The 13,291-nt window shown below is 38.2% G+C and overlaps 1 protein-coding gene across 6 annotated transcripts in view; it reads right to left on the bottom strand.

Moving 5' to 3' along the window:
* Positions 1-13,291, bottom strand: part of NAV3 (neuron navigator 3) — a 512,047-nt gene that overhangs the window by 50,023 nt on the left and 448,733 nt on the right. For 5 of the 6 annotated variants that reach the window (XM_050987333.1, XM_050987322.1, XM_030237841.2 and 2 more), the window contains 4 exons: positions 12,239-12,515; positions 9,455-10,160; positions 7,425-7,913; positions 905-946 (listed from right to left, as the gene is read on the bottom strand). In XM_050987333.1, the coding sequence (XP_050843290.1) occupies positions 905-946; positions 7,425-7,913; positions 9,455-10,160; positions 12,239-12,515 (1,514 nt within the window). The remainder of the gene's footprint in view (positions 1-904; positions 947-7,424; positions 7,914-9,454; positions 10,161-12,238; positions 12,516-13,291) is intronic. The other variant, XM_050987342.1, reaches the window with a different exon arrangement.

Below are 13,291 nucleotides of genomic sequence, written 5' to 3'. Positions count from 1 at the left end.
ATGATAGAAAATTTGACAAAATTCTTATTAAGGAACAGCTAGTGCAAGAGGTCAGAAGGTGCATTATAGTGACAATAGCTTAGCACTATCCTAAAATTTCACAAATATTTATTCATAACTAATGGCATTTAATGGTGCAATCTCAGTTATTGGAAAGCTGCAGTGTCTGTGTGCATGCACATATCTCCTTGCTTGCCAAATCTTCTTCCTGGATTGGGGAGATGGGCTTCCATGCCTCATGAGACTAGACAAGTTACCTAATAATCTGCTCTTTTCACCATGGATGAGAGAAAAGGGTGGATAAATTCTGTTTCCTCTGATGAAGACAGAATTTAGTGAAGAGTTAGTAGCAAAGCTGGACTCTGTATTGATGGATAAGGACTAAGAAAACTGTATGGAGCAACACACATTTTATACTTACAAACCTTGGGTAGTAAAATTAATATTTTCTAGCCCTACCCTTCAATAACTCTCCAGTTCAAATTGCATGAGTGTTTGCATGAGTCCAAAGTCAGATCCACCTCTAAAACCTTTTTTTCTCCATAATGTTTCCAAAAATTAGTCCAATTGAATTGCATAAGTATATTGTTCTGTCTCTTTTAGCTCTCCAGAATTCAATGCCTTTTAAGATTCATTCCATAAGGAAATGATCCCTAATAGTATTTATTTTCCGTGGTGTATCTTGAAAAAAGATTTATTCCTTGGCAGACACAGAAAGAAAAAGTCCATTGTTAAAATTTACATTTTCTGGTTTAAATTGAAATTCCAAGAACTCTGTTGTAATCATGATCAACAAAAGGAGAAGGAAAAATAGAGGCAGCATAGAAAAGGTTACAGGAAAATCGAGAAGCAGCAGTCATGCTCAAAAAAAATATATATCTTAATAAAAAAAAAAAATATATACCTTAATCCCTTTTTGGGTAGTGTATTTCTGTCAAGCTGCATGCTGTTAAAACAAAAAAAATCCCTAAGGACATACAGTAAACAGGACTGTTCAGAATTACAAATTTTAAAGCTCTAGGTTTGTGTGAATAACAGAAGGTCACTTAATGCCTTTTAATATAACTTTCATAATAAATCCTTTAGTCATTGGAAGGAACCACAGGACATGGACCGCTGCACATCCGTTTTTCATCTAGACATGCTCTGGGCTGGGTCAATAATAATTTGGAGACTGTCCAAATCCGAAAGAAGTGCTTCTTTACCATTTCTAACCTTTCTACAGCTTTGCTCTGCAATCTGTGTGAGAATCATATGGTCACAGTATGAATCTTTATTTTACACAGTTGCTTATGATAAGGCAATAGATTTCCAAAATAAATGAAGGCTGTGGCACCTGCTAAGAGGCAGCATGGCTTTGCCAGAAGCCAAATGACAGCTCTGCATGTAGAAATATGTCCTAAAGATTCAGACACTTGGCTTTCTGTTGTTGAGGGGCTCACACAGTAAGGCGATGGTGGGGACAATGAAAAGTGGCACCAGAGCGATGTTGTTCCATTTTCCTGCACACAGTGTCAGAGTGGCTGGTTACCCAAAATACATGGATGGAGTTTTCCTCTTTAAACCCCATCACTAGAAGAGCACCCACTAGCCCCAAAGTGTCATTTCAGCATTCCATCATAAAGTCTTGGTAAATTGGTCTCTGGTTGGTGTGGTTTGAACTAGTTATCATCAAAGAAGTATTGCAAGGTTCTCTCCCTTTGGAACATAGCTTAGTGTCACCATATGGATTAAATGGCAAAATGGCTTTTGAAAGCTTCTGTGTTACATATCATAATCACACCTCTGAGAGCAGCAGTAACTTAGGACCCTTACTACCCTACAGACAAGATGTTTTTTTCCTGTTGTGCTGTGGGTGATGTATCCTTGATCCTAGCAGATAAAGGCAGTGAAAACACTGTTGGCATGGACAATCAGGGGTTACTATCAGGAGTTGGGCAAATGGAAGCAAACTATTCTTACCACAAGGAAATTTTACAGACAGCTACTAGTTAAATAAAGGGCCTTGTTCTGCATTTGGAGAAAGGAAATGGAAGGAGAAAATCAGCAGTATTTTAGTGCAGGCCCAGTTATTATGGTCCATGTGGGAGTAGTCCCATGTCAGACAGAGGACAACATTTTGTACTGTACAGTATTTCCAACATTTTGCTCCCAACATAACTAATAGGATCTAGAATAGCTGGCAAAAAGAAAACATAAATTTGAAAGAATTATACACTTTTTTTTTTCCTTCACAGCTAAAAATGAGGCCTTGATATGCCTATATTTACCTTTATGCACCTCTAAATTTCAAGATGAATAAGCATGATGATAACACCAGCTTCTTATGCAAACACTTAAAAGTCCAAATGAAAAATGTATTTTCCAACAGAACTTTGACTTGGAGATATATGTATTTAAAAGTAATCTATAGCACATTTTCTAAAAACAAAGGAAGCAGTTGTCCTTTAAACCAATGCACAAGCCAAAAGGTATTGCCAGTTGTATGAGCAGGTTAAGAGTGACCACAGGATTTTCCAAAAATCTTTTGAATTCAGATGATCAAATGCAATAGGGATTAATATTCCTCAGCATAAACATGGAGTTATTGCAACTGCATTAAAGTGAGTGTAGCAAATGCTCAATGTGTGTCATTTAAAAAATAATAATGCTTACAAAGATGCTCCTAGATTTTAGATAATTACATGAAACCATTAAGGATAGTTTCTATGCTTAGTAAGTAACTATTACTTCAGACCAGAAACTGCCCTTATCTTTTTAATATCTGATTTCATATCTTTATATCTGAAATCATTCATCCACCAAAAGCTGGGTTCATTGCTTCCACAGAAACTGGACTTTTGGCAAATAGAAGTTAATTTACCTCACATCTCTAAAGTTGATAATAATAATAAAGACAGTCCTTTCTTGAAAAAAGCAATGCATACATGGACAAAGAGCAATATAAAGTGAGGATGAGAATATAATCATATTCCTGATATTTTCCTTTGCCATGTAAACTGAAAAAAGCAATCTTGCAAAAAGATGAATGAAGACATAGGCTGAAGTTATCAAGCTCACTGTATCTCATTCTCTTTCATTTTACACTGCTGAAACTGACTGCAACTGCTATGAGGGAAATTACAGGAAGCCTTACATTCCTCATTTTCTACCTGCCCTGGGTGATGAGGTTATCTCAGGAAAGGGCCCTAGCAGAATATCCTTGAGCTACATCTCACTCCTTCAGAGCTGTTAGGGAATAAAACAAATTATTGCAAGCTAAGAAACAACTAGAGAGCTCCATGACAGGCTGGGCCAAGCTGATATGGGTCTTACAAATTAGTTTCTACAAAGTCTAGGCATATAAGAAAATCTGATACATGATGCACTGTTTCTCACCTTAAAACCACAGCTATCGATTATGATAATTTAAAATAATTGAAAGTCTGGAAGGGCTTAAGTGGATTTCAATGCACTTTCATATCACTCAAAACTAAGCATTCTTTAAAAGCAAACTACAGAAAGCCAGTCATGTAACTAATAACTACTTCCACTCTGCTAATCTTAAAATGCAGATCCTAAAATGCAGATTACTGCTGATCATCCCATTTTTTTTTCTATATTTCTGCATTTTTATGCCTTCCTTGCTGTGTCCTTCGGATTAAGCAGAAGAAAGTTACAAATTTGCAATGCTCAACAGCAATTAAGGGTTTGAAAGAACTACTGGTGATGTGTCCACCTGGAAAATCTTACAACTAAAGCAGTAATATTTTCAATTAACCCCAGAAGATGTTTTTATTTTAAAGGATAAGTGCCTGCCTGATCATTTTAACCCCTCCAAATTGCTGTAAGGTAAAATACAAGTGTCCTCCCATACAGGGAGCTACACTGCTATGACAGTAGAATTAGACTTTTCTAAATACTGCTAGTGCAAAACCAGCAGAAGGCCTAAGAGAGATGCAAAAACTGCCTTCCTTCTGAAAAAAAAAATTTTTGCTTGCTTTTACTGAGTCTGTTTTCTGGTTGTTACATTGCAACAGAATCTCACTGAATGCTACAGATTTTGGCTAGAGCAAGCTCTGACACTGCACTCCAGGAGCTGTCAGGGAGCTCTGCCTTGATGCCACACCACCACTCAGTGGGCAGCCTGAAAATGTGGGCAACATCTGAGCATCCCTGGAGGGACAGAGGGGCAAAAATAGCAGAGACCTTGCAGATTTACTGTCTTCATGAAAGGTGACTCTTTTTTTGGAGGCAGTCAAGGGCTATTTTCCTTCAAAGAAAACGTAGATGTACTCTGAGATCTTGTTCTCATTTTCCTTTTTCTTTCCAGCTGTTTCTTCCTAAAACTTGACATTCCAAAGTCTCAAGTATAATGGGATATCTACTTTGTAAAACTCATATGCAACAGTTTCATTTTCAAAATGCTTTGTCCCAGCACAGCACTACAGCTCTGTACACATGTTCTGCAAGACAGCCCCACTCTTTTCCATTTTGTACCCATGCAAATATATTTGTATATGTAATACATATGTTATATGTAATGCATATATAATATTTTGTATATGCAAATATATCCTGCCCTGTTATATCTCTTCAGACTAATCAGCCTTTGGTCACTCATCTTCAGTAACTCTTTACCAATTAGCACTTTTATTTTCTCCATTTGCTTATGAAAATGTTATCAGGAATAGCACTTAAAGCTTTAGTAAATTCAGGATTTTTATTGCATTTACTACTTTTCTGCCATTCAGGGACCATATTTTCCTGCAAATGAATTAATTTAGCCTTTATTATTGAAAAGGCTGTTAATGACTAATCTCATGTTATTTGTTAATTAACCTATTTTTGTTTAATGTCTTCTGTATTTTTCCAGGCAAATTGGCCTTCCCATAATCCCCTTGCTCTCCATCCCAGCTCTCCTCCTTATTCTTTCCTCAGCAGAGAGCCTTTGAAAATTTTTCTCCAGTTCTAATGACTGCAGGTTTCCAGGCTCTGTCTGAAGCAGGGAAATGAAAAGTTCATCAGGACCACTAAACCAAAGATATCTTCAACCATTTCATTTCCTCTTAGTATGCTTCCCATTACTAATACTTATCCATCAAATTACAGCTAATGCTTCAATGAAAAAAAAAAAAAGTTTCTTTTAATATCATCTATCATTAGCTCTCTCCTCTCTTTCAGTTTTTCCTGCATTTTCTCTGCATAGACTTTATGTTGCTTGCTAGTTGTACCTCATTGTGCACACTGGTCTTTCTGATTTTGTCCCTACTTTATATTAGTACATCTGATTATAAGGACTGCTGATTCAGCCTTTTGCAAGCTTTAGGGTGACTGAAGAAAAAGAAAAAACCTCCTTGCAGATAATTTTTATGCTATGCCATGCTATAATTAGTATAATCAAAGGCATTTCAAATATGAGATTACAAAGAAAATAGGACATAATGTGCTGCCAAGCATATCTGTCTCCAACGTTGCAAATCAATGCTTTTGTTGTGAAAAAATACTTTGCTACAAGTAAGTTTTCATGTATAAAAGAGTTTAGAAACCCAGCATTTGTATCAGACCTTTCAGAAAATCAAACCGCAAAAACCCTCTTGGGGCTATAATTCAAGAAATGACACCATTTGCTTAAGGTACATTCATTTGTTTTGAGGCCATTTCAACATGAACAATGGCTCTCTCTGGACTCAATCACAACATCCCCATATGGGCTCATCTGAAACTTAAAAATATTGCCAACGGCAAAGTATTTGGAACCACTGAAATTTAGTCACTGAACAAATACATAAAGTATTAGCAGTGGGGGTTGCTCAGAAACTTCTGCCAAGCCATTAATTTTTGAAACATGATTTTTAAGATCCTGCGTATCAATATAATTTTTGGCATGAATTCATACTGGTCCACATCATTCTATTGACCTCACCATCCATATATGTGGCAGTGAAGGATTTTGTAAGCTTAGTATTAATAACTGACCTTTTAAGAAATATTGTCACTGTGTGTTCATAGCACACAAATTCAAATATCTAATTAAAAAATTAAAGTTATGGTGCAAACTACAAATTGCTCTGGTATCAGTGTATTTATAACTACTCTTAACAATACTACATATTGGTAGTGTATGTAATATTGGTACATATATATGTATTCTAATTATTAAAATAATACATTATAATATAATCGTACCATAATTTGTATAATAGTATGAGGTGTGAATTTTTGCTGATATAGTAATACTTATGAATGCAACACTTATGAAAAGTTTCCATCTAGATTTCTCAAGGTTTTGATTCTGAGGATTTTTTAAATGCTGGCTTACTGAAAGTGAATTCCTTCTATACAAAGGATGGGTATCAAAAAATCTCTGAGTTTATATAAAGGGCAAAAAAACCCTGATGTTGTATGTTAAAGGTCTTTTCTCCTTAAAATACTTGGGATGTTAAAAAGTAATTTAGTTTAAAATACTTTTGACTGATTCAGTAAAATTTTATTTTTTTAATCAAAGGCTAATGAAATATTTAATTTGATTTTACAGTCCCCATGTGAGATAAGAGTTTCACTGTCAAATCCTGAACATTTTTATGGGAAGAAGAAGTTACTTAGTTCCTAGCAAAGATTATTTTTTTCTCTCCTGCCAAAGCTAAATAAATGTTTCAAAAAGAAAAAAAAACAAAGAAAAAAGAAAAAGAAGACAAAAAAAGAAAAAAATCTTGGTTCAGCTGTGCCAGGCTGGTCACACCTTTTATAATGTGACTTAAATGGCAAAACGTCTGCATATCAAAAAATTCTTTAATAGAGCAAACAGAAAAACATTTTCTTGCATTTCTTTGTCTGTTCTGGGCACTTGCCAGGACTGACCATATAGCAAGGATCTCATCTTGTAAACTGCCTCCCTGCCAGTGAAGCTGCACTTCAGGAAGGATCTGTGTAATGATTACCATGTAAGAAGAAACTTGTCAAGACTGAGTATTTTAAGGCAAGACTGGTCAGCTGAAGACCAGGACACACCAGCTCTGCCTGTGTTTTCAGCTAATGGGAAGAGAAAAGTGGGGGTCCCACAGCTGGAGGTTTGCTTGCTTTGGAACTGCCAAATGCTGGGACAGCAGGTGGATCCTGCTGCAGGAATCATTATGTGCCTCTTGGCTGTTTACACTTGCCTTTAGTTAGACAATTTTCCCCCTTTTCTCTCATTGTCTTCAGAACAAGGGGATCCCAAAAGAATCTCGAGATATAAAAAGTGCTTGTAAAACCTTAAAAGGCAGTTGATTCCACACTACAATGCCTTTCAGCTCTCTTTTCTTCCTTCCTTTTATTACATAAAGGACTAAGCTGCTAATTAAACAGCGTCCCTTTAGCAAAAAAGGTGGAGGGTTCATTTTTTTGGCTCCTGTCCTTTTGCCTCTCACTTATTTTGTGGTCACTGTATCTATAGGCAAGCTCACCTTTCCGAAAGAGTAGATCTGACGCTTCCAGTCCTCATGAGCAGGCTCTGAACCTCCTGAGTGCTTGTTGTCAGTCCAGAGAGAGAGCCATGATGGCTAAGAGGGAGGTCAATAGACTCGGAACTGGTGTGGAGGCTAGTCATGGACTGGTAACTTGGTGTGTCCTTACTGCCCGCTGAAGAGCTGCTCAGGTTTGCAGCCCACACAAGACCACCTGATGTGAAAGAGTGCACTGAGGCAGGACTGGAAGCCAGGGAGTGACTTAAGCTTACAACATCTGCATTTAAGTCCGAAGGTTTACTGAAGAGGGGGCTGCTGCTACCACTTTGCCCACCTGCACTGCCCATGCTGCCTGTGCCCGAGGATGGCGATTCCAGGCTGCCTTGCCGTGCCAATGTGGTACTAGGGCTGGGCATTGCCGATGTGGGTTTCACACCTTCAGTACTGGGTGCAGAGGCAGCTTTACCACTTGCCTTGGCACCAAACAACCTAAATGTAAAACAAATAGCTTTAGAGAAACTGATAGCCGCATTAAACATTCATGGAGCAACATCCTAAGAGCCAAACTACACATTTTTAATTACTGCCACCAAAACCACGCCTACCTAGTTGATCAATCGCAGCACAAATTTAAATTCACTTAACCGTACCACAATAATCATGGTTTGTTTCTTTAGTAACAGCTCTACTCACTCCTATTCAGATGTGCTCTTTGCACAGACCCTCCCAGAGAGAGGAAAAATAATCACATTTTTGTCTTCTTAGTTCATAAACAGATTACACTTTCACCCAAATTCAGTAATTAAGCATTCCCAAATCATTAGCTTTTAAACTCCTCACCTCTCAAATCTGCTTAAATGATTGCAACAAACACTTGCAAAATCCTTCATAGTTCAATAAACATCTAAGTATTTGTGCAAAATTCCCCTCTGGTTGTTTTTTTGCACAGATGGTCATGTGGTCATCAGTCATGTAGTAACCACTCAGACAGAATAAACCGCACCATGGCTAAATGGGCTCAGTTTGTCTCCAAGGGCAGGAACGATAAGAGTGTATGTCACATAATATCTTCCAGCAATTCTAGATATGAAAATTCTATAGTGATGATGAAAAAATAGACTTCAAGTCCTCTAAAATTGGAAATAAAAGTTCATGTGATGTTTTAATGCATTTCTGGAGATATTTTAAGCTGCAGTTAATGTAGCTTATAAATTAAAGGTAAATAAATGAAAAACTTTTCATGATGTAAAGCATGTCTAATAACATAAGAACCCATTTTACATTTTACCAAGCCCACAAAACTCAGCAGCAGCTCCCCAGCTGCCTAGAGATGCTGATTTGGTAAGTGGGCACAAGAGGGCACTATTGGCTTTTTCTCCAGCAGCAAAAGGGCTCCATCCCAATTCATGGAGCACTCGTCCAGATTTATACTTCCAGAAATGTTACAATAGAGCATTTACAATTGATATTTAGCCTTGCCAATGCTTGTGTCGAAAAATGTAACGAAGCTGCTAAGATAATGAAGTGTTTGTAGCTGGAGCTGCCAACAATGGGAAAGCAAATCTAACTCTATAATTTAAAGAGCTCTTAAGTTCTCCATCCAGAATATGACAATGCCTATTCCATTAAGAGAATGTGCCTGAACATAGGGTCCTTCTTCCCTTTGGGGGTTTACCACGGAACTGAGAAGAAACTGCACATGTGGCTGAACTTAGAATCATAGAATATCTTGAGTAGGAAGGGACCCATAAGGATCAGTGAGTCCACCTTCTAAATTTCAAAATATGGTTATGGGGATGTACCTAAAATACTTAAACCTCAGGGAGCAGCCATTTCAGGTCTGTGAAGGTCTTCAAATCTCAAAGGAATCACTGTGTTGTATGAAAAAAATACTGCCCTTTTATTTTCCTGTACTTGATTTGTTTGTGGCAAGATATTCCCTGAAAAGGCTTTTTTGCACAGTAATTCAACATACTGAAAATCCTTGGTTTATATATTGCAACTTCAGGGAGTCATAGAAATGCACTAACCTTCGAAATGTGGGGGAAGCAATATCTGGGTATTTGGATCCTGGCTGTCTAAGTCCTGGTGTGCCAGAGGCGCTTGCCGAAGTCGGGCTGGATTTAGGGGAGCTGGACAGTGAGACGCTTTCAGAATCTGACACGGCCACTTTCTCTTTTTCCTTGTCCGTCTGGTTGATGGTGACGGGGCTGGACCTCCCGGACCCAATCTTGCTTGGCTCTCGCAGTTTGGTGGCAGCAGCACCCGCAGATTTGCTGCTGACGTTGGAGTCGATGCTGCTGGTGCTGGAGCGGTGGCCGCCCCGGCCCGGGATCCCGCTGCCGCTGGATTTCGACGGGCGAGGCAGACTCCGGTACTGCAGAGTTGTCTTGGAGCTCACGTGCAGGACGCCGTCGTCCTGGTTTTGGGAACCGTCTAAGCTCGTCTTCCTCCCTGCATTGGATTTCCCGCTGATGGCTGAAGATTTTGGCATTTTTCCTAGCGTTGCTGACCCGCTTGTGATGGTCGCTCCACTTGTGGTGATTATGGTAGAAGATCCCAACCCAGACTTCTTGAATCCAAATGACCCTGTAGCAGTTGATCTCCCAATGCCAGAGGGAGGCTTTTTCCCTTCATCACCGCTGCTTTTCCCTGCATCTGATGGGGATCGCTGTATGGAGGCTCCTTTCAGCGGAGTTTTCACTTTTTCTGAAGCTTTTGCATCATCGGTTTTTCCTAAGTAAAAGCATATTTGAAAAGGTCACTTGTGTTTAAGCTGCAATGTCTAAATATCCAATTTCAACACTGTATGATTACACTTTCAAAATGAAAAATACACAAATAGAATTCCCCTAAGGGAATGGACCAGTTTGGTCTTTAGTCTCCCATCAGCTATCCGTAGCCGGTATGACACATTACAGGTAAGCTTAAAGTATTAAAAGCTTGAAATTCCTGTGAGAACTTCGAGTTTCATATATAGGTGGAAAATGTAGTTGTAGAAAATTATCTTTAATGAACTATAAGGAATTTGGACTAATTTTTTTTTCTTTTAACAAGATTTCTATATGAAAGAAATATTACTTGGAAATAGAACATCACATGTAATAATTTCCTGAAGTATGACATCAATTATGTGTGTTGAAATTAGTGTTACTTACAGAGTTCTATTGTTTTCATTGGTTACATTTTTTTAGCATGTGACTAAGTTTGTTCTGGTTTTAGTCACACAAAATTATCAGGGAGAGATTATGTTATGGAATGAATTGTCTTGATCTATAACAATATCAATTAAACAAGTTAATTAGTCTTTGTTGTATCCTTGATGACTTCTCAAGATTTTTGATTTTTTTGAGGGGTTTTCTTCAGTCCTGTCTAGGCTTGTGTCTATTTAACTATATTTACACACTTCTTCCATATTTTTTAAAATTTTATTGTTACATGCAGGAAGGTTGAAGATGTTCTGCTATACCAGAAAATACTCTCTTCCTGTTTTAAAAAATAGATAAAAACTTCCATTTCAATTCCAATTTCTCTCTAAGCATCTTTTGTATACCACTAATAACTCCTAAAACATACCAAAGTTTTTAATTTACTCTTGAAGTAATTGTGGAAGCTTTGGAGGTGGATGACCTAATTTCTTTTAAGAAACTAAAATGCAATATAGAGTGACACCTGCAAAGCAGAACTAACTCCACTCATGTTTTTATCCAGCTCACATTTTATGCTACACAAACGGATGCACATACCATGATATAGATCAGACTCTGACCCAGCAAATACACAGCTCATCAGTAGTTAAGGCCTCAATTCTTTGTTTCACAGTGGCTGCATGATTACCTTGAACAAAATAGATCTGGAAAGCTTAGCCTGGTGTTCAGCAAACATTTTAGTATCTCCATTTTTAACTAGAGGGATATAATTTCTGTATCCATATGATCACCATGGCAGTGCTCCTCAGGGGTCTCACAGACCAGAGACTGATAAGTCTTTAGCAGTTCCAAATTACAAAGAAAGAAAAGGGGTTCACAAAGGGCAGGAACTTATTCTGAGATCTTTGCTTGTTGCCTTTACCAATAGGGGTTGAAGCAAGCACTGTTTTTGTCAGAAAATGTTCCACTGAGAATACACATTTCCTTAGTAAAATGATGGATTAGGATTAGATGGTATTAATAAGTGTCTCTTTCACTAGCTTTGTAGTTTTTGCTTCAAAACTAGATTGCAGAAGTGGTTACTACTTCTAGGAGGCCTTCCAAAATTAGGTAGGAGGGGCATTTAGCACTGAAAGTGTGTAAAAAGACTTTTTGTTTAACAAGTTTTTATCATTTAACAGTGGTCTGTAGAACACTCATAGTATGTGAAATGTGATAATTCAGCTTTAGATCAGAAATAACTAAAAGTATCATTTGGAGTACCCTCCTTTGAATATTAAATCTTGTTGATTCGGCTTATAATATTTGGCCATTTCTATCAATATGTTGAATTATCAAAGGTAAGTTTTTCTAGAGAATAAGGATAAGGCACAGATGATTCCAAAAATACTTCTAAGAATTAATAGACATTGACATACACAGATGATAGCACAACAAAATGCAATCACACTTTTTGTTATGGATGAACCCATGTGTACTTAATAAATTATCATTATTATGTAGCAAACTAACAGGTATAGAAATGAAAACGCTATTTTAATATTAAAATCTGAGCTTGCAGTCCTTTATGGGAGGAGCAAACAATATGCATATAGTGTGCATACATCTATAACATCCATCAATCATTCTAAGACCGCTGTAATCTGAACTACAGAAGTTTCCTACCTGGGGTCTTGAGTGCACTTGTTCCTGCTTTGTGCCTGGGCTGAGTTGTTCCTACTTGTGCAGTCATGCCTCTCCTCCAAGATCCGGTCTGTGATACAGACAGAGATGTTTTCTGCCCCCCCTTCTCTGACTCTTCAGACAGCCCCGAGGGAAGGCCTTTCCACTTGCCACTGCTGTCCACGCTGCTGTCAAAGTCTTCCTCTGGCTTCTTCAGCTCTTCAGTGCTGCCCCAAGTTTCACTGTCTGTAACCGAGCGCTTCTCTGAGTCTGTCTTCAGCTACAAGAGATTCGCATGAGAAAGGGTCAGTCCCAGCATCTCTGTTATTTGCTGATTTCTTAAATCATAGTAGGGGAGGAGAATTTGGCCTATTTGCAGCAAGGGCCACAGAAACTTTCCTTCCAAAACATTAGTATCCTGATTCCAAAAGTTTAAAACCATACAAAATATAGCCATTCGGGGATGATATTTCGCTTTTATTTGCAAAAGATTTAATCCCTTTCCTTTATAGATAAACTTTAATAAAGTGAAAGGTAATTCACTCTAGTCATCAGTGGTGATACCTATTGTTCCTCAATTCAGTCTGAATTTCAGAAGTGAATCGCTGTGCTGAGAGGTTTTATTAAAAGCTTGAGCAAATTCCTGAATACACTACTAAAATCACCTCAGTCTGGCTTCTTGCCTTTTCCTACCCAAGACTTCCAGTGACTGGATTAGGAATATTTCTCCAGCAGAACAGAGTAAATTGTGCTACCAATGAGCAAGGATAGCATCTTCCCCAAAAATATTTGTGCTACAGCTGATGGCTTTTCTACTGGTCTGTCTCCACATAAATGAATTCTGTCCAACAAGAAACTCTCTCTAGCTGTATCAGCTAAGAGAGCAGAAGAGGGGCTTATGCCAGCACTACTCATCCGTGGTGTGAAGGCGACCAGCTGGGCTCATGCTCCCTCTAAAACTCAGAGCCACGTGGTGGATACACCAGTGAGCACCTAACGCCCCTGTGGCATCTGCTTTCCCTAAGGCATGCTGATAAGGGAGTGCTAAGGAGCAGC

The sequence above is a fragment of the Serinus canaria genome, chromosome 1A (assembly GCF_022539315.1).
Source record: "Serinus canaria isolate serCan28SL12 chromosome 1A, serCan2020, whole genome shotgun sequence".
NCBI classification, from domain to species: Eukaryota; Metazoa; Chordata; class Aves; order Passeriformes; family Fringillidae; genus Serinus; species Serinus canaria.
Note: the sequence above shows the minus strand (reverse complement) of the source record. Positions and strands in the feature narration are given on the sequence as shown.